Genomic DNA, 22,148 nt, shown 5'->3' with positions numbered 1-22,148 from the left:
CTATGAACAGATACTCTGCTTCTCATCTTGACTGAAAGGTACAGGTTTTTTTAGGTAGTTATGTCTCACACTTCACACTTCTCACTTACTCTATCGGTGAACAGTATAATAACAATGACTGACTGATCCAGTTGCGGTAAAAGAAAACTGATATACTCAAATTCAATTCAAATTCAAAAAACTTTATTTTTCCTGTGAGGGAACTTAATTTGTGGTCGGGCAATTACAAGTCAGTTATCATGTACGAGAATAAATAACTTCTTAAAAGCTAAAAAGCTTTGCCTGTTTTGTGGAGGTGGACATACATTGGATCTGTGCCTTCAATTGGAAAAAAGGGAGCATAGTGACAAAATTGCTTTCTTAAAATAACTTGGTACGTGTTTTGGCTGTATTGGGCACATGAGTAAAGACTGTAGGAGAAAGAAACTGATTCAATGCAACTAAAAGGATAATCTGAGACAGCAATGGGCAGTGCTATGATCTCTGTTCAATCCGTTCAATCTCCGTAATGGTCTTACAGGGGCCGGTGAGCATAACTGTACACCAGTGGTGGTGGGTCAATAGAGGGCGCTAGGGCGCCGCCCCTCCGTGAAATATTCACTCGAATATATCTGCCAACTTTGAATAAACTATTATACATACAAAATAAATCAACAAAAGTACATAGCGTTTATCCTCGTTTAATTGTGTGATAGACCGTACTTGCAACTGCCAGCAACCATTTAAATGCGACTGAACGTCAATGATTTGAGCTAGGCTAGTTATTGGTCATTCGAAATAAAGCCCTCCTTCAGGTCAGGGGATACGGCCAAGTTGAAGTCAACGTAAGCTTGCAAAACTTTTGCTGTCTATCAAGCAGAGACGGCTTTTCATTGGCGCAAAAAAAAACACCCTCGGGTCGCACCAGTGTGCACCCCAGGCCAATGGTATGGCTTTTGTTTTTTTTATCACCACATGATTGGACAATTCAGTGAATCAATCAAATAGGCTACCTCCCTGTGCAACAACTACAGCTTTCGGCCTGTAGCATATAAACAAAATTAAGCAACTGTCTATATATATTTTATATATTTCTAACTGCATTTGAAATAGCCATTGAGACACAAAAATGGACGTTATAGGACAGTGATAATGAATTGCCTCAATATCATAATAACAACAATGGGTAAGCTTGTATGCTTGCCCAGGCCCTGCAAGTCAGGATGTAGGCTATGAATCTGAATGAATAGTAGGTAATAGGTAGTGGCCATCCCCAAAATGCACCAGAATATAGGAAATCAAATCTACCAAATTCATTTTTTTCTATTACTGCGCCCCAACAACAATTTTAATCACCAGCCGCCACTGCTGTACACTCTGTATAGTACCTGTTCAAATCAAGTCTGAGAAGGGACATTGGGACATTGGTTAATTACGGCTTCCTGGATCCTGGGAGCTCAGCATCGTTCTGCACGGAGCGACTGATAAACAAACTGAATATCAGGGGCAGAAGAACAGGTATTCTCTTTCAGAGGAGGAACGACTGGAGAAAGTCGTTGGAAGCCACATTACTTCCGACTTTGAAGTGGCTGGATTAGACAGCAATTGGTTGTGTGAGCTTCCTGATATTTACACACAGAAAAGCATGCCAGTTCATCAAGGCAACATTCCTTGACAGAAGAACCTTTAAAGATGGCCACACCTGAAACAAATAACTGAGATTGACTCAGGGATTGACCTGTTGATTGGAACTCATGTTCCCAAGGCATTGGAGTCATGGCAAGTGATTTGGAGTGTAGACAAGGGCCCATACGCAGTCAAAAATCTACTGGGTTGGACTGTGAATGGACCTCTCAGAGGAGACGGAAGTAGTAAAACTTATTGTTGACGACCAGATGTCAGTCAAGCCTTGATGATCTGTGGAAGCAGCAGCTAAAGGGAGATTTCCCTGAATGCAATCAGGACGAGCAGATGGGGTTGTCAAGAAAGGACACTTCCAGGAATTTTTACAGGAATTCATCACAAAGTCTACTACGTTGATGCTTACACTACACCAGCGCTTCTCAAAGTGTGGGGCGCGCCCCACTGGTGGGGAATAGAGACGTGACAGGTGGGGCGCAAACGGGAGGAAATTTCACTGAAAACTCCATATTTCTTATGGTAGGAGCAAAAGCTTGACAGTAGGGCTGGGCGATATGGACCAAAAGTCATATCTCGTATTTTCAAGCAGAATGTCGATATAAGATATATATCAATTTGTTCATGCAATAAAATAGGTGCCGTCGCCGCGCTCCAACTCGTCATTCTATATCGGGGGCGCCGCGTCGCTGTGCTCGTTAACCTGCCTTGCTGATTGCAAACTCAATCCTAAATTTGGGTGTAGGCCAGGGTAGCTAAACATTTTCAAATTAGTCAAAAACAGTCGGAGCAAGATGTGGCAAATACATGTTTCGCACTGAAGGGGATTTTAAAAAGTGTCCTGCACGGGTCTTATTTTGCAAACCCGTCCGCACCCGTCCTTACCCACAAAACTTAAAACCACATCCGACCCGTGTTCCGACAGTAGCGTGATTTACATTCCACACCCGACCAGACCCGCTATAAATTGATACTGACGCCCGACCCGCACCCGAAGGAAAATTAGACACATAAGATGGAACGCCGGGGAATTACACTAGCGGTGTTTGGCGTGGTGCTTTAGATTGCCGTGCAAAAAAGCACATCATCCACTGTTGACGGTTTTAGTTTTCTGTTTGACTCCTCCGCTCCTGAATGTCAGATCCAGCACCGGAGAAGTCTCGCTCGCTTGCTGCGCTGGATGCGCTGAGCCGGGATGGCGAGGATAAATCTGTCAATCTGAGCGATATTGGGAAATGAACGACCGTGCTCTCCCCACCACGATCACACACCAAGAGAGTCGTCTTTAGGTGTTTTGTAATCAAGCAGCAGCTTCGTCCCGATGCTGCGGAGCCTCATTGCTGGAGTCCTCTACGTCCGATAGTGTGTCCACTGACACTCAAGCTCGCTTCTCGGCCGGGGGCACTGCTCGCATATTTTGTAGATGTGTCACTAATAATGCTTTTTTATTTTTTATTTGAAATATAGGCCTCCATTTTAACATTTTAAGCTTGCAGCTTTGCAGCCACTCAAGCAGGGATAGGTCTCATAAGTTATTTTTGTCATGACACAGCTGCACTTTTATTTTCTCTATTTTTGAACTTGATGCAAGTTATGACACAGCTGCACTTTTATTTTCTCTATTGTTGAACTTGTTGTTATTTGATGTTATTGAGTTAGAATTTAGATACAACATGATGTAACTTGATGTTACTTCAATAAATTTGGAAATGTTAAGCTTGGCTATTTCATTAGCATTGTGTTGGGGCGATGGGGGCAGGTGGGGCTTGAAAATCCCCCCTTGTCCAAAGTGGGGGATGACCGAAAAGGTTTGAGAAACACTGCACTACACTATTGGCTTACCTTTGAGGAGAAGGGATGTCAATTTTCCAAACAACAACAGAGTTTCAGAACTGCATGGTTTGCAGGCCCCCGAAACAAGATACAAAAATTGATACGGCCCTTGATGTCAAAAAGGTTCCCCACCCCTGGCTTACAGGAAGGATTGTGTAAACTACTCCAGACAGAAGAGGACTTGTACGTTAGGTGCGAATCATCAACTATGAGTATGATATCTCCGGAAATAAGGTTGCACTTGACCACTTCTGATGCTCCTGAAGTAGAGGTTAGTATTCCTTGTTGTTCCATTGTTTCCCAAAATAAGTTGGACATGTACTGAACTTGTTTCCATCTACGACAAGCATATGTATCCTCCTTCTGAAACTGTCCTGGTGGCTAATTTGGCAGGCTTAGCGGCTACACTCAAGCTGTTTCTCAATACCAAGTACGCGGACTACGTTCTCGCGGATTTGGAAGTACGTACTTGGCAAGTCCGGACTTTCGAGAACGCGAGTACGCACCTGCAATTGGAACAGCAGCGGACTCGATGATGCATCCTGGGATATTTAACGGTCCCAAGTCCACACGAGTCACCTCCGATGCATCCTCGGTAGAACGGCCTCATCGAGAACGCATCGAGAACACTTCCGGGTTTTACGACAGTTCTCGCGTACTTGGAATTGGAACAGTGCTTGGGCCACCACTGATGACGTTTATCGAGAACGCAAGTACACGAGAACACACGAGAACGCGAATTGAGAAACGGCTTCATTAATTCCCAAACTGAGAGCGCCTGTATAGAATCAGAATTTTAACCAAGTGGACGTTCGACTCCATCTAGTGGACATTTATGGAACTGCAATGCTGTGAATAGGCCAAGGATGCAACAACACAACAAATTAAAAAAGAAAAAATCCTCTAATCCTTCACCTCAATAAAAACTCTCAACACTTCTCATTTCCTTCAGTGTCAGGATGGATTTTGTGTGCGTGTGTGTGTGTGTGTGGGGGGGGGGGGGGGGGTAACACTGTGGTAACGATCGAGTTTAGTAACGACTTGACTTTCGCGCCGGCGGTAACCGTTTCCATGGTAACAGCGAGCTTCACCAATCAAAGACGACGTGTTACACTTTAGGATTGTGGGTAGTCTAGTGCTTTTAAATTACATCGAATGACACCTGTTTTTCTTAAAACTTTGGCATGATGTTTGTGGTGTTACCAGTTAATTTATTTGCTCATTTTGGTTTTCTGGGTTGAGAGAGTTATTTAGAAAAAAATCCTGTAAATATTTTTTCTGAGGTTGTTTTTCATCATTCAGTGCATGTAGTCATCGTTTGTACACTTCTGTAGAAATTAATCAAAACCTTAACCCTAACCCTATAACTTGGTAGTAATACTACATATTGGTGTGAGACTGGGTTGCTTCATAACCCATTACAATACTTATCTAGAATAAGGTTGGTTCTCCTTTAGGATCCCGTTCAGTGGTAAACATAACCGTGGTAACGCATGTTCTGTGCGTGTCCAGCTGTTATCCGACATTATGTTGTATAAGTGAAAAAAAATAATTGGCAGGAAATAAATCACTTAATGTCACTTGAACTCTGGTTGCAACAATAACAGTTTAATAAGCTTATATGACGGGATATGTTCATTGTCATTATCAAAAGGTACAAAAACATACTAATGTAATAGTACTTAGTAAGCGGTAATATTATCAGCTAGAATAACTGGGGGACGAATGCACAGGTACACAATCAGTGGCCTACTCTTGTTCCCATTTCCAGCATGAAACCCTACTTCATGTAGCAGAGCATGTGTCAGAACAACCCAACAAGAAGAACACAGAATGCAAGGTCTAGTGTGAAGTAAGTAACGTAAAGCCTGGTGACAAACTACATGGTCCCGTAGACTTATTAGTATATAGTGCATGAACTATCATGAATTTATTAACAGGGAAAGACAATAGATCACACATAGATAAAGTCTCTCAAGACCTTGAAAATGTTAATGTAAATCTTTGGGCGAAATGTACAGCGAGACTCCTTCTGATGCTTGGTACACGACTAGAAGATCCCTCCATAGTGGTCAGACATCGGCGACACAGCAACTTAAATAAAGTAATACAAAAATCATGTGTACAAAACAATGTGCTTCACAATAAGAGCCCCCAACGACCACCAGGAGAATTCACCCAATACGTAACCAACCCCATGAGTACACATGCTTTGAAACAAAACGTGGAAGACAATGGTGAAAATCGCACCCCCCCCCCAAAAAAAAAAAGTACAAATATGCTGCAATTTGCCGATGCCTTCAATGGTTCAAACCATTAACACATTGATCAAAGGTTCAGGAGACGTGAACCAGGTCGTCATCGATTGGGTCTCAATGTTTTGTTTGCTGGTCCAGTGACGAAGACCGGAGGGATCAGAGAGCTCGGCCCCGTGTGGTCATGACTCAAACCGTAGATTATGAGGAAACTGAATGCTTGGGTAGATGTCTGATCTTGAAGCAGCGTCGTATCAATGATGTTATATACAGCGAGGCGTCAATGGAAGGCCCACGTCAGAGGATATGATGCCCAATAAGGGATGAAGAAAATAAAAACCACAATGGTAATATGTCTGATAAGGGAGGGAAAAATAAAGAATAAGAACAGATATACAAAACGAGGAAATGAATGGGATATGCTGGAAAAGGATCTATTAATAGCACCACAGCTCATATGGCTGAGCCGATAATGGCTGATGTATATCTTGTCTGTAGAAAAATTAAATAAAAAGCAAAACATAAAAACAAATAAGTATAAATATAATTTAAAAAAAATGACACTACAAGAAAGGCATCTTGGATCAAAGTAAAAACAGTTGTAAACACCACCTGGATTGCACGCAGACATCCGAATGACGACGAGGACGTCCCGACCGCTCGGTCCCCCGGCGTCGGGGAACGTCAACACTCAGAGATTGTCCAGATAGACAGGGTGGTCCGATGAGAGGGCGGGTTGAGGGCCAAGGGGGGGCCCGTGTAACAAGAGAAGGACAGAAGTTGGCGGCCTGCCCAGGACTGGTGGGTCGCTGGTGCTGCCCAGGGGGGCAGGGGGCGGTCAGCATACGCTGCGCGTGCTGCCCTCCGGCTCCGTGGACGCGTCCGTCCGGTGGTCCGACTGGGACGAGGTGTAGAGGAAGTTACAGCACACGTACAGCGGGAAAGATAGGAGCCGGCTGTCCAGGTTCATCACCACGTACTCCTGGGGGAGGAGGAGGAGGGTCAACTGGGCGTCACGTTGCCACATTGCAGGTATGCTTTGCATACCTGCCTTAAAATCAACTTCCCCACCATCAAATATCTACAGCTAATATCTGAAACGTCAAGTCCTTCACACATGTTTTGAGATCCAATTTTCCAACTTTTGTTAATATTATATGCATTTCTATTATATAGTATATTGTCTGTAGGACATTGAATAAGGTGGTAGTCCAGCTTTTAGTTTTAGCAGGAAATTTTAAAATTTCTCTATCCCCTTGTGCTGATTGGTCATCATTTTGTAATCTTTGGCGTGAGGCCAGACTGATCTGCAGAGAGGACCAGAATGTGACCATGTGAGGTCATGATGGTCTCACACGGCTAGGACTGACCTGGTCTCCAGAGTGAGACTAGCACTGACCTGGTCTTTATACAGAGTGAGGCTAGGCCTCATCTGGTTTTTCTCCAGAGTGACAATAGCACTGACCTGGTCTGAGGCTAGGACTCACCTGGTCTTTCTCCAGAGTAAGGAGCTGGTGACCCGTTGACCGACTGCACACCAGCTTTCCGTTGCTGTCGAAGGAGGCCAGACGTAACCTAGCAGGAGAAGAAATGACAACAGATGTATTCAGACACTAGTGGTGTCCCCCTGAAATGTGTGTCCCCCTTACACCAGCAGCGTCCCGATCCTGACACTAGCAGTGACCCCCTGACACTAGAGTCCCCCTCACACTAGCAGTGACCCCCTGACACTAGAGTCCCCCTCACACTAGCAGTGGCCCCCTGACACTTATTCAATTCAAATTCAATTCAAAAAACTTTATTTGTCCCCAAGGGGCAATTGAGGACAGACACGTAAAGCAGCAACATTTACACAGGACAAGCTTAGTTGCAACATACGACAAGACAAGACAATTGTGTTAGTTACTGACAAAAAAACACAAGGCATAGTTATTTACAAATATACAGAGTGGTAAATAAATAATTTATAAATAAATAGAGAGCTGATCTTGGAAGTTTTAAAAGTGTAACATAAGACTATCCATCCAGGAAAGAGCAGTGACTCTGGTCTATTTTGGTTTACGTTCGCCAGGTAAACAGGGTCCAATGCAGACTGCTCGTGAATGAATGGGAACAGTTTCCTTCTTTTCGTCCTAGGCCGATTAGCAATTAAAAATTAAAAACAAAAATGGACACGGTGCAGACTAGACACACGCACGCGTGTAAATGATAAAGGAACAAAGACGTCAATTCAATTCAACAAACAAACAAACGAAAATAGCTGCTCTACGAGCTGATCGGTCGACCGCACGAGCAGCGACCGGAAGCCGGCCCCCATTATGTCCCCCTCACACTAGCAGTGGTCCCCTCACACTAGAGTCCCCCTGACACTAGCAGTGGTCCCCTGACACTAGTGGTGTCCCCCTCATGACACTTATGTCCCCCTGACACTAGCAGTGGCCCCCTGACACTTAAGTCCCCCTGACACTAGTGGTGACCCCCTGACACTAATGTCCCCCTGACACTAGCAGTGGCCCCCTGACACTAGCAGTGGCCCCCTGACACTAGTGGTGACCCCCTGACACTAATGTCCCCCTGACACTAGCAGTGACCCCCTGACACTAGAGTCCCCCTCACACTAGCAGTGACCCCCTGACACTAGAGTCCCCCTCACACTAGCAGTGACCCCCTGACACTAGAGTCCCCCTCACACTAGAGTCCCCCTCACACTAGCAGTGGCCCCCTGACACTAGCAGTGGCCCCCTGACACTTAAGTCCCCCTGACACTAGTGGTGTCCCCCTGGCACTAGTGGTACACATCACCATTGGACCCCCTGTTGCAGCTGTGTTTTATTCCAACAAGCTCTTCTTGCTTATCCAAACGCGACCCACCTGTAGGCCAGATGTCTGCGAGGTTGCAGGCTGACGGCGCCCCCACATGGCTGACTCAGGGTGTTCCTCTTGAACACGATGAACCGGTTGGTGTAGGTCACCAGGAGGTCAAAACCAAAGTTGAAGCCCGTCCACCGCCAGCAGTACTGTCGACAACAACTCATTAACATGATGGACGACAGGATCTATCAACTTTAAATAACCACGACATATCACAGAGAGATGTATCTAATAAACCATAACGAACCACAACATATCACAGGGGGATGTATCCGATAAACGTTAAAGAACCACAACATGTCATACAGTGCTGTATCCGATAAACCTTAAAGAAACACAACATATTAGAGGGGGATGTATCCGATAAACGTTAAAGAACCACAATATTTCACAGTGATGTATCTGATAAACATTAAAGAACCACAACACATCATACAGTGCTGTATCCAATAAACCATAAAGAACCACAACATATCACAGAGGGATGTATCCTCACTATAGTTGCACTAAAGATTCTATCCATGTCAGAAGGAAACAAGGAAAGTGATAAAAACTCACATCTCCGTCCTTTGCCAGTTTCCGCCCACACCTCATACTGCTCATCTCGAAGTCCTCTTTGTTGGCGTCTTGTGGACTACACCCAGTACAAACACATTGAGACGGGGAAATTTGAGTATTATTAACATCTCAACCAATGTTCAAAAAGTTGCAGATTCAGGTGAAGATTCTGTCCAGGATCCAGCCATAGCACTACTATGTAACCCACTACCTAATATTTCATCTAGAATACCTTGGTTTAGAGTTTGGTTTTCCTTTAACACAGCAGTGATATATAGAGGCAGTCATCAAGTGTCCATCAGCGGGTGACCTACCCGTTGTCGTTGTCGAACTCTGTGCGGAGCATCGCAAACCACTGGTTCTTATACATGGAGGACAGCCAGTCTGGTGTGAAGGATGGACAAAGGATGGACAGGTGGACCGAAGATGGACAGGTGGACAGAGGAGGGACAGCATGGACAGAGGATGGACAGGGGTCATCTCAAAGTTTCCCATCATGCTCAATAATCACCCATTTGCTTCTCAGCTCCAACAACCCAAATCCCTGCCAAAACTCCTGTGGGAGAGGATGCAGCATCCGGTTGAAGGTAAAACCATTCCTAGCGCATCGTGTGACAGGTGAAACGGCAGCAGCTCTCACCAGCAGGTAGTATGTTGTCCCGCTCCAGGATGCGTGCAGACGCCAGGTCATTGATGATGTACTGCAGGCGGATGTGTTTGAAGACGGAGGGGAAGGGGGCCCCGTCCTCCGTATCCAGGAACGGTTCTCGCTCACACAGGTCTGAGGAGACGGAGGGAGGAGCTTCAGAGTGGCATCAGGGCAACTCTCACCTTAATATAGGATCCTCTAATTAAATGTATTGCTCTTCATGACGAGCATTATTGAGGCTACAGAATGTCATCAATGGTGGGAAATAACAGCTACAAGTCTTGTCATTTGCTTGCTTTTTTTAAGGTGTTCAGAACAAGAATGACGATGGATCCATCACATTTTAAAATCAATCCAAGTTCGAGCAATTAATCAACTCATACTCAACTATTTATATCACTTATTTATGGTATTATATAGAGTCAGACACATGTTCTGAGTTTAGATAGATGTATTATATAAAGTTTTATATAGAGTTAGCCACCACTACTGTGTTTAGATAGGACTATATAATATAAGGTTTTATATAGAGTCAGCCACCTGTTCTGTGTTTAGATAGGACTATATTATGTAAGGTTTTATATAGAGTCAGCCACCTGTTCTGTGTTTAGATAGGACTATATTATGTAAGGTTTATATAGAGTCAGCCACCTGTTTAGATAGGACTATATTATGTAAGGCACCTGTTCTGCGTTTGCACAGCCAGGCGTCAGCGTCAGCCAGCAGCTGCTTGATGGGGCCTTCCCAGGAGGGGTTCAGCTGCAGAAACATCCACTACAGAAGAGATTGACCAATGAGAGAGGAGTTAGCACACTCAGCTAAGCCGATTACATTTGGCATGTCACCTCAGAGGATGAAACAAGATGCAGAAGAGGTGTTTCTGCCGGTACCTTCTTAAGAGCTGTGTAGACGTCCATCTCCACCTGCATGACGGACAGGTCTGAAGACCTGATGAGCTGCTCCATCATCTCCACCCTGCACAGGAAGCGATCACATTATGAACCAAAGGTTTGAAAAAGGTGAATCACCAATTCCGGCCCCTAACATCCAGAAACGTTTTTATACTAGTGTACATACTGTTAATGTTGATCTTAAAGCGGTTGTTAAAAATAAACCGATTGAGATTCTTACACAACGCTATTAGCTACTATTATGACTGCATATCACATAGCTTAGAATGCCAAGACAATATGAACAAAAAGGTTTAAAAAAACAACAAGAAGATTGACACATAAAAAGAGTAACGGGGAAGTACTGAACATACCCAAGCTCTTTCATCAAGTCCACATTCTGGTGGGTCATCAGATTGTTGAGTAGCCACTCATGACACCTGTAGTCAACACACACACACACACACACACCATGAAGTCGAAACCCACACACACAACAGTAACATATTAACCAGGACTCCGTACTTCTTAATGACTGAATCCAGGCCGTAGATGCTAGCTGATGCGTAGTAGCCGCACACCGTCTTCACACTGATGTTCTCCTTCATGGTCTCTCCACACTGCTGGATCAGGCCGTCCTGTTGGTGACACACGCACACACAGTAAGTGGGACTGAGGTGATTGTTTACCATCACAGCTACGTAGTCAATGGAATAAGACAGAATGGAGTGTGACAGCGGAGACACTTGGGTGTATTTTAACATATATATGTTGATGGCTGACTAACCAGCTGGAGCATGCAAGCAGCCGCAAGGATGCTGACCACTCTGCTGGGCTTTATCAGCACATCGTCACGATACAAGGAGCCAAACACCACCTGCAGAGCTACACACACACATAAACACACACACACACACACACACACACACCAGTGCTATTGTTTTTTATTTCTTTTTTTATTGCAGTTTTAGGCTTTATGAAGGAGAAAGAGAGGAAGGTAAGGGAGATACAGGGGAGGACATGCAGCAATTGACCACGGGCAGGATTCGAACCCGGGTCGCTGCGTCCAGAACTGAGCCTATATGGTACGCTCTCTACCCGGTAAGCCCCCAGTCAGTGCGATTTTTAACCATACATTTTGAAGGGTTAGGGTTAACACTTTAATTTGAGACTCTGTCTCACCTTCTGTGTCGATGTTCTGGTCAGGGATCTCCAGCTCTATCACCATCATGTTGGATTCCCTCCAGGAGCCACTGAACATGCTGGAGAAATACCCCGACTGGAAGATGGAAAGAACCCTTAACATGCTGCAGAAATTCCCTGACTAGAAGAGGAAGAACACATGAAAACCAAAGAACTGCTAACTGATAACTGCTCCGGACCGGCTAGCTGTAACCTCGCTTGGTTGAACACGTTGTCTGCATATGAACGTGTGCATCAATATGTTTATGAATGCTGAATGGGTGAATGTGAGGCACTCATTCTAAAGTGCTTTGAGTAGCCACCGGTTAGAAAATGCCTCTTTAAACGTGGTCCATTTGAGTTTTGGTTGTTTTTACCTGACACAGGTATACTTTGTGGAGGTTCCATGACTGTCCCAGGGCACAGATGCGTATGTCACTATTCTCCCCGTTCAGAAACAAGGTCTGGTAGATGTATTTAGATGTGCTCTTCAGTTTCTTCCTGAAAAATGATAAGATACAAACATTTTCTCTTTTACATAAGTTCCCCTAAAATATTAGGAATATAATAAGAGAATATATATAAGAGAAACACATCAAGAGAAACACAATCTAACATTATCGGCAGATTCTCTTTTGGAAAAAACACATGACAAAGAGTATGTAGTATTTTGACTGTGCACCAGCCAATACTTGTTCACCTTTACAGCCAAATCCTTTACAAACTCTCCTTAAAATGTATCAATATTCTACTCAATGACTTCAATTATAGTGACATGAACCATATAAGAAAATGAATCACAATAATCAGAAGCGGGATGGTTATACCTGCAGAGCTGCGCTGAATAATCTGCTGCTCTCAAATGAATTACATTTGTGAAATAATAATAACACCAAAATGAACTGACCATGTTGCTGTTTAATAATCACCCAATGGACAGTTAAGTCCACCCCTACCCCAACGGCTGGATGGTAAAGAGCACATCTCTATCCATGTCTTACCTCCGGGGTTTATCGAGCAAGGCGTCCTCGTCATCCTGTTCACTGTCACAGCAGTCACAGTAGGCGTTTCGTTTCCTCTTGTGACACACACAGGTGAGCTTCCTGCTGCCGCTCACACCCTCCACCAACCCCTCTGCTCCGGGAGGAGACGACTGGAACCGGCTGCCCAGATTTCCCATCACCCTTCCATAGCAGACATCCAGTTAGACTAAGTGTATTATATCTGTATAGATAACTAGCGTGTATTGCCTTGTGTTACAAGAAGGCACCAGAAGACGTACCACCATCAATCAATCAATCAATCAGTCACCAATTATTTACTTACGACTACACAAGTCATAATGAAAATACTTTTGTTTCTAATGAAATAAACACATTAGAATTACAAAGTCACAACAGAAAAACAACAACAAACCATAATTAAATACATGGCTTACCAAATGTGCAGCAGAAGACGATCTCAGTAGGAGAGGGGTCTTGAAGGTCGGACTGTCTCTCAGCGGGAGGTTCTCCCACGACAAGAAGCGTTGTCTTTGGGTTGTGGTTCACCTGACGTGTCTCTCACTCCACGTTGTGTGTCTCACTCCACGTTGTGTGTCTCACTCCACGTAGTTTGTCTCACTCCACGTAGTTTGTCTCACTCCACGCTGTGTGCCTCGCGTCACGTTGTGTCTCAGAAGGAGGCCACCAGACGTCAAACAAGTCGTGGTTGTGTTGTTGTTGTCTAGCTCCCAGCTGGTCGACAGGAACCAAACACAAGTCAGAACTCGCCCGTCTCTGACACCCCTCTGGTAAATATTATCTGTTCCCTTTGATAGCTTCAAAGTCGAGACGTCTTCTCATGCCACGGTTCAACATTCAAAACAACATTTTGATATCCAAGAGTGCTTACTGAGATGCAAACATCCAGCGGCTCAAAACCTCTGGGCGGGTTGGTTCTTCTACCTCTACTACTGCTAGTTGTGTGTCTTATCTTCTACGGCTGGTTGTTTTTCTGCTTCTTCTACTGCTAGTTATGTTTCTTCTCCTTCTGTTAGTTATTTGTCTTCTTCTTCAACTGCTAGTGTTTATTTTCTTCTTCTCCTTGTGTTAACTCAGCGGGTACACCGCCGCCTGTTGGCCAACCAGCTGCAACTGCATCGCCAGTCAATAACATAAATAATTGTGCTTTTTGTTTTCGTTTGACGTTTACGTTATAACAGAAAATGGTATGGTATATGTATATGTATGGTAGATCCATGAGCGATATTTGTATATCCAGTTCACACGTTGCTTTAATTGTGGGGATATTTTTTTAGATTTGACGAAAATTGTTTATTTAAATTAGTTAAATTACTATCATTCAAACCGATATTCACACACCACGCCTGGTAATAAATCATTTTTCAGACTCCATTGAAAAAACACAACATTAAATAAATCACAGCTAAAATACAGAATCACTTTCCCTGGCTCCGGCGGAAGACTACGCCTTTATAGCCCTTTAAGAGGGCGTGGTGATTGGAGGAACCAACCAATAGGAGAGAAGCTGTCCCCTGCTGCGATCCTGTTGACTGTCCCGTGTGTGTTCGTTCACTGTGACACGTAGGTTCCCCACTAACCCAGCCTGGAGCACTACCTGGTCCAGGGGAAGCGGGTAGTGAATTCCCTGTCCTGAAATCCAGATAAAATCCTCCAGCGTGTTCACAAAAACATCAGTTATGGCGGCCAGGGGCGAGGGCGCAGGTAGTTATTATGAGCAATGGCTTGTTGTGTTGTTGTGTGAGCAGCAAACTGTTTTGTTTTGTTATTGCCATTTAATACTATGCATGAATGACTTTGTAACTCCAAAAGTAAGATTATATCGACTGAGGAACGTGCAGATATCTGACCTGTATTGCAAAGTATGTCACAGCCCAGTGTTACCTTGGTGTTGTTGTGTAGGTGTGCGGTCTGCAGACCAAACCTCCGGGTCTGGAAATGAAGACGACCAGGTGGAGGATACGACCGCACAGGCCGTCAAGACATCAGAAGGAAGAATGAAACGTATATTTGGGTTTGAGAAGGAGGACTTCTCTTCCTGGCACCGCATCGTGTGCCTCCTGAACCGCCCCACCGACCCTGCAGCGTTGGGCATTTTCCGTTGCATGTTTGGTAAGCTTCTAGTTTGAGTGTCCCGTACTGGCAGAACTGGCAATAAAAGCTTTTCGTAACCAAATCAGATATAACGATGAGCGTATTGCATAGATATTTCCATCTGTTGATGTCTGGGCTTTGGACTTGGGTCATTTAGGTACATTCAGACTACTTATTTCATCAAAGGTCCCACTGTACTTACTGCCTAGACCATGCGTCACTATGGATTTGTACTGGCCAGAATTCAAGCCCAAAGGTCTTCGTCTTTCATCAGACGAGAGAATACTGTTTTTCCTAGTCAGTCTTTTAGTTGCTGAAGGGCGCCCACTGGACTCTCTTCAGGATGGCTTGTGTCTATTATTAGGGCTTCCTGCTCTTTAACTACTGTAAGTGGTAGAGAGGGTGGTCCTTCTGGAATGTTCCTCCCATCTTCTCCCATCTGTTTTTGCTTTGTCGTTACAGTGTATTATTTACCTTAAATACATTTTAGGACCAACCTATACCAGAAAAGGACAAAATTGAACGGCTTGCTTCGAAAATACAAGGCTTCGTCCTGTTTGCGATTTAATGTGCATTTCTGACATTTAGTAAATGACCAGGGAACACAAATTGGCCCCTGTGGCATTAGGACCTCCGATTGGAACGCAACCTTAATCTCTACAGGGCGATGGCATTGTGGTCTCTGTTGTCACTGGTGCATTGTGGGCGGAGCCACCATGCTGAAGCTCCACATGTCTTCCCCTCAGGGATGCTGATGGCCATCGACATCACCCAGGAGAGGGGCCTCAGTCACCTGGACTACAAGTACCTGGACGGGGCCCCCATCTGCCGCTTCCCCCTCTTCAGCTCCTTGGAGCCGCTGCCCATGGACTGGATGTACCTGGTCTACGTGGTCATGTTGTTGGGTGGGTTCACCGTAGGGCTGTGTTTCTGTCTGAACCCAGAGAGAGGGGAACGAGAACGGCTCTGACCTCTGATCCTCATGGTGGTGTTTTCTTTGCACAAATACGCTTAAGATTGGAGCATCTCGAAAGCACGCGTCTGTGCTGACTAATCAGCTGATATATCGATCTATCAAATAGTAATTCAATGTTTCTTTTTGAGCTTGTGGGTCTTGTGTTTTAACATTGTTCTCCTGTGCTTCTCTCTGTAAGGTTCTGTTGGGATCATGCTGGGTCTTTTCTACCGGCTGTCCTGCCTCATGTTCATCTCCACGTACTGGTACGTCTTCTTTCTGGACAAAACCGCCTGGAACAACCACTCCTACCTATACGGCCTCATCGGATTTCAACTCACACTTATGGATGCCAATAGATATTGGTAAATATCTATTATATACATTGATAAAGATCTATTCTCTATTTGTTCATCCATTCGCATTTCGTTGCTATATTTGTTGAAACTATTTTTCTATAATTCTTTGTAGGTCACTTGATGGTTTGATGAAACCCATGAAGAGGAATGCTGACGTCCCACTCTGGAACTACACCCTCCTGAGAATACAGGTCTGAGCCGTTCATGCTTTGCATTTTTAATTAGTGAATGGCTTTGAATTAATATTTGTAAAACTAGTGTTGTAGTAGTAGTCTTCATCACACAAATCGGCGGTCCACAGTGGCTCGATTCAGTTTCACTAATGGTTATAAATGTTTCTAATTCCTTGCAGATATTTATTGTGTATTTCATCGCTGGCATTAAGAAGTTGGACGCCGACTGGGTGGAGGGATACTCCATGTCCTATCTGGCGCATCACTGGCTGTTCGAGCCCTTCCAGTGCGTATATTGTTCACACGCTTGACGTCTCCCGCTCCTATGAGGCCCCTCATATCTCACCGGCCGTGCGATGTCCCTCCTACTCAGGATGCTCCTGTCGGTGGATCAGGTCAGTCTGCTGGTGGTGCACGGCGGAGGCCTGGTCCTCGACCTGACGGCGGGCTACCTCCTGTTCTTCGACGCCACGCGGCCGTTCGGCATCGTCTTCGTCTCCTACTTCCACTGCATGAACTCTCAGCTCTTCAGCATCGGTGAGTCCGTAAGAAGGTCTCACGGGTCAGTTCATGGGCTGGTGATTAGTGTCCTTCGGTTGGTTCAGTTGATCACTGCTGTTCCCATTCGTTGATTATACTGAGGAATTTCAGCTTGTCTCTTAAAGCTTTCTTTTAATTGATAGTCAATACTCATGTTTACTTTAAGACCTGTAGGGCATATTCAACATCCATATCACATGTGAATATTCCATAAGAAAGCTGAAAGCATTCAGCCTCTTTTGTCTCATTTGGAAGTTTACAGAAGAATCAATCAAAATTATAATAGAATAATCGATCAAAATATTAATTCATTGCAGCCCTAAAGTAATGTGATCATATTTGTCATCACAGTATGTCACATATCATGTCATGTCATATCTAATCAAAATGAACCATTAGTTTGCTGCTAAAATCAATGTCCCCCTTTTGTACCACTGAACCCTGACCTCTCCACAGGTATGTTTGCCTATACCATGCTGGCCACCAGCCCTCTCTTCTGCTATCCCGACTGGCCCCGGAGATTCTTCGCCCGCTTCCCGGCGCCCCTGGGGGTCATACTGCCCATCACGGCCCCGGGGCCCCAGCCCAGCAGCTCGTGCGTTTATCCAGAGGTCCAGAAGGGCGGCAAGAAGGCCCCCAAGACCCCGTCCTCCCCCACCACGCCCAAAGTCTCCCAGCCCAGGTTCAGACACAAGCTGGCCACCGTCTTTGCCTTTATCTATGTGATGGAACAGTTCTTCCTGCCTTACTCCCACTTTATCACAAAGGTAAATCTGCCACTCTAAGGGTTTGGTTTCTTTTTATTCAGGCAGGATAGGCTACTAGCTGTTAGGGTGTTGATGTCCTGCTGTTCCTGTCTGTAGTTATTCTTACTGCTGCTTATTGACATGTTTCTAAATTCACACAGTTAAACGGTAACAGTAGTAGTTACCGTGAGTGTGATGTACAGTACTCCTCTTTCATCAATGTGATTTATTCTTGAAGTTAAGCCCAGGACTTGTGGAACATTATGTGAATCATTTTGTTACAGTGCTTGTTTAACCTTCCATAAAGGGAAAGCCCTTCTGTAATCCACCACATATAGTTGCTCAACCAGGGTCAACATGGTCAGTGAACCACGAGAGCAAACAGTAGCAGGTCTGGCTTAGTCATCAACCACGACCAGGTCTCCACAGCACCGCTTATAGAATAAATCAAGTTGTACACGTTAAAAACAACTGCATAGAGATGTTACAATAAATCAATCACGTGAATTAACATTTTTCCCCAAGCCATCGCCTTTGTTCAGAGTTATGATTTCAGAGGAAAAATCCAGTTACATGGATACAATACGGCAGGTTTGATTAAAGCCCTTCCTGTTCTTAGGGCTACAACAACTGGACCAACGGCTTGTACGGCTACTCCTGGGACATGATGGTGCACTCGCGCAGCCACCAGCACGTCAAGATCACGTACAGAGACGGAACCACGGGAGAGGTTGGATACCTCAACCCCGGGGTGAGTGACTCCGCGCCACGCCCTAACACACACCCGCCGTGAGCGGTCGACTCCCCTCTGTGCGGTGTCATGATCGGCGTCATGTGATCCGCTAGGTGTTCACTCACAGCCGGCGCTGGAAGGACCACGGGGACATGCTGAAACAGTACGCCGTCTGCCTCAGTGCCAACCTGCCCCGGTACAACATCACCGAGCCAGAGATATACTTCGACATCTGGGTCTCCATCAATGAGCGCTTCCAGCAGAGGTATGTCAAATAAATAAAGTCTTTTCTCCTAGGTGAGTCCTGTCATGGTTAGGATGAAATGATTTAATGAATCCTGTATGGTTGTATATGTTATTATTATTTTTTTCTGTGTTCCGGAAGGATCTTTGACCCGCGCGTGGACATCGTGAAAGCCGATTGGTCGCCCTTCCGGCCGAACCCCTGGCTGATGCCCCTGCTGGTGGACCTGTCCCCCTGGAGGACCAAGTTCCAGGAGATCGAGAGCAGCCTGGACAACCAGACGGAGATCGTCTTCATCGCCGACTTCCCAGGTGTGTGGCGGTGTCATGACACGAGCTGTACCATGTTCAGCTCGCGATGACGTGTGACGTCATCACAATCTGTAGCACGCTCAGCGTGTGATGACGTGTGATGTCGGGGAGCTGCCTGTGGTCCTGGATTGGAGGCTTCAGGAAGCTCTGGTTCTCTGATTGGATGATGGAGAGGCTTAGCTGTGATTTAAATTTTTTCGAAAGACACTGATAAACAAAACGAAATACTCACTTTGACAACTAGGACAAAAACTCAATCTTTCCCTTCCCGGTTTCAGTGTGGAAACTTGCGACATCAATCAGAGTTCCTTGTTCTTCCCACACCCTGCAGGCCTCCACCTGGAGAACTTTGTGAGTGAAGACCTGGGCAACACCAGCGTGCAGGTCCTGCAGGGCCAGGTCACCGTAGAGATCCTAGAGGAAAAGAAGAACTACACCCTGGAGTCGGGCCAGCAGATGAAGGTACCTCAGAGGAACCTCCAGAACCCACCGCTTTTCTCTGTCCCAAACACTTACATACAAGCAGACAGCTTATTTCACCTGAAATATACGTCTGTCTGTCTGTCTGCAGCTCCCCCACGGCGCCTACCACAAGGTGTACACGGTGTCCGAGGGCCCGTCCTGCTACATGTACGTCTACGTGAACACCACCGAGGCGGCGCTGCAGCAGAACTTCACCAGGCTGCTGGGGATCCAGGAGCGCGTCCGCAACGGCACGGGTGAGGGAGGGAGGGAGGGAGGGAGAGAATCGGATAGGACAGGTCATGTGACTCCAGACTCTAAAGTCTAAACAGTGACTGTTGAAAAGGCTGGGCTATGTACTGATTGCCGTTATCAAAGAGTATATGATAAATCCAATGACAAAGGGATTTAGAATAAAAAATGTATTGCAGATATTTGTAATTTGTAATTTGTCAAATCAAATTTACACCAAAATGAATGGTATCTGAATACAACCGACCGATTTTAATTGAGCCATTTTTCTAAATTTTTCTTATGGTCATATGATAAATGTAACAAACGAATATAAGAAGAAACTACGATACGGAGGAGAAGCTAGAAATGAGGAACAAGGAACTAAAAAGGTGGACACTTGATACTCCAGTGTCCAGCCGAGAGAAGGCGTGTGTGCACGCCCTGATCTCTGTCCTCCCCCCCACAGAGACGGAGCCCCTCCCCCCAGAGCTGCTGCCACTCGTCGCCACGGACGACCCGGGGTCAGAGGTCAACGCCACCGACCCCGTCGTCCAGCTGTTCCTGAAGCGGCAGCGGCGCATGAAGGAGGTGAAGAAACGCAGGGAGGCCAACGTGATGGAGAGGCTCAACCGCTTCACCGTCAAGAAGTACTACCTGCTGAGAAGAGGGTGAGTCTCTCACAGGAAGTACCGCCTCTCAGACAGGAAGTACCACCTGCTGAGAAGAGGGTGAGTCTCTCACAGGAAGTACCGCCTCTCAGACAGGAAGTACCACCTGCTGAGAAGAGGGTGAGTCTCTCACAGGAAGTACCGCCTCTCAGACAGGAAGTACCACCTGCTGAGAAGAGGGTGAGTCTCTCACAGGAAGTACCGCCTCTCAGACAGGAAGTACCACCTGCTGAGAAGAGGGTGAGTCTCTCACAGGAAGTACCGCCTCTCAGACAGGAAGTACCACCTGCTGAGAAGAGGGTGAGTCTCTCACAGGAAGTACCGCCTCTCAGACAGGAAGTACCACCTGCTGAGAAGAGGGTGAGTCTCTCACAGGAAGTACCGCCTCTCAGACAGGAAGTACCACCTGCTGAGACGAGGGTGAGTCACTCACAGGAAGTACCGCCTCTCAGACAGGAAGTACCACCTGCTGAGAAGAGGGTGAGTCACTCACAGGAAGTACCGCCTCTCAGACAGGAAGTACCACCTATCAGACAGGAAGTACCACCTGCTGAGACAAGGGGGGGTCGATACCCTTTATTAATCCCCGGGGGGGGGGGGGGATTTCAAGAGGGTCTACTGTGTAATAACATTTTTTTTGTTTAGCTGTCTTTTATTTAACAGACTTCATATTGAATCGAGAAACAGGTCGTTAGTGAACAGGTAGGAAGGTAGACTGGTGATTCAAGAGATTGAGCCCAGAACCGTGAACCTTTCAGCCGATAGTCCAACCCCCCACCATAGCTATTGGGTACGAGCTAAAGTGTCCAATGGTCTAACCCACCCACTGGACCAACCCAGCCTCGACTGGTCGTCGTGTCTGGCACACAATTCACTGTTCTGTGTTTTATATCTCAGGTTCCTGATGACGGCCATTGCACTGCGCAACCTCGCGTTCGGTCTTCCTCCAGTGGACCAGCTGACCAGGGAGGTGGCCTTCGCCAACATGAAGGAGCCTCTGCAGGAAGCCAATCAGGACGGAACTCTCAAGGAGGAGGCGGGACATGGAGAGCTTTAGGACCAATAGATAAGGTCCTGAGAAGTCCCAGCTAAACCAGGAAGGAAGGATTGAGTGACAAGGAAGAAGGATCGAGTGACAAGGAAGGAATGATTGTGTGAACTAAAGGATGTGGATAATCTTTCTAACGGACTGTTATTATGGCAGGAGCATTAACTGCTCTGCAATTTTAAGTATTTTAATTGACCTGTAATATAATATGGCCTTTATCAGATGTTTTTTGACAGTATTTTGTTACAATTGTTTACGATGAAAGGACCAGTTTGAGTTACGCTGTAGTCAGAATATAATTCAAATTATGCTTCTTTACTTGCCTGGTATTTTTTCCTCCAAAACCATATCTTATCTGAAATGTAACAGATGTTTTTTAGGAACGTCTATGAGCTCCTGTGAGGCATTTGAGAATCCACTAATGTGAACAGTTTCTTTATGCTTGACGATAAAAGTTGGTACTGACATCATGTTTTGTATGTACTTTTTAAATAATAAATCAGTTGGATGTTATAATACCTACCTCTCATCATGGTTACTTCCTAAAAGGTCCAAGCAATACAATGACGAATGGATGGACTCATGTAAATGAGTAACACATTCAGGTGAGCTTGGATATTCCATTGCATCCTATGTCCATTATCATTTCTAGGGATTCTAAATGTGCATGATTAGTCACTTTAAAATACAGAACCTATATTTAG

The 22,148-nt window shown here is 45.4% G+C and overlaps 2 protein-coding genes across 3 annotated transcripts; one reads left to right on the top strand and one right to left on the bottom strand.

The window, feature by feature from the left end:
* Positions 1-5,057: 5,057 nt before the first annotated feature.
* gmcl1 (germ cell-less, spermatogenesis associated) lies at positions 5,058-13,889 on the bottom strand. 2 transcript variants are annotated; one of them, XR_014639745.1, is made up of 16 exons: positions 13,294-13,889; positions 12,857-13,039; positions 12,233-12,356; positions 11,856-11,952; positions 11,461-11,558; positions 11,199-11,311; positions 11,048-11,113; positions 10,674-10,758; positions 10,467-10,557; positions 9,775-9,915; positions 9,449-9,518; positions 9,135-9,210; positions 8,577-8,722; positions 7,193-7,280; positions 6,318-6,687; positions 5,058-6,061 (listed from the first exon to the last, which is right to left on the bottom strand). XR_014639745.1 is itself a non-coding variant. In XM_084486245.1 (16 exons), the coding sequence occupies exons 3-16, from the start codon at positions 13,033-13,035 to the stop codon at positions 6,544-6,546; spliced, it is 1,518 nt and encodes a 505-aa protein (XP_084342371.1). In that variant the 5' UTR covers positions 13,036-13,039; positions 13,294-13,591; positions 13,749-13,851; the 3' UTR covers positions 6,141-6,543. The 2 variants fall into 2 exon arrangements, 1 of the variants encoding a protein (XP_084342371.1); XM_084486245.1 differs by lacking the exon at positions 5,058-6,061 and having other exon boundaries at positions 6,141-6,687; positions 13,294-13,591; positions 13,749-13,851.
* Positions 13,890-14,436: 547 nt separating this feature from the next.
* ggcx (gamma-glutamyl carboxylase) lies at positions 14,437-21,962 on the top strand. The gene is made up of 15 exons (XM_084486459.1): positions 14,437-14,581; positions 14,780-14,989; positions 15,718-15,876; positions 16,126-16,291; positions 16,398-16,476; positions 16,638-16,744; positions 16,832-16,995; positions 17,455-17,765; positions 18,364-18,495; positions 18,591-18,742; positions 18,863-19,032; positions 19,364-19,494; positions 19,604-19,751; positions 20,195-20,396; positions 21,294-21,962. The coding sequence occupies exons 1-15, from the start codon at positions 14,557-14,559 to the stop codon at positions 21,451-21,453; spliced, it is 2,316 nt and encodes a 771-aa protein (XP_084342585.1). The 5' UTR covers positions 14,437-14,556; the 3' UTR covers positions 21,454-21,962.
* The last annotated feature ends 186 nt before the right edge of the window (positions 21,963-22,148 follow it).

The sequence above is a fragment of the Micromesistius poutassou genome, assembly GCF_964030765.1.
Source record: "Micromesistius poutassou genome assembly, chromosome: 22".
Lineage (NCBI taxonomy): Eukaryota > Metazoa > Chordata > Actinopteri > Gadiformes > Gadidae > Micromesistius > Micromesistius poutassou.
This window is presented reverse-complemented; position numbering and strand designations above follow the sequence as displayed.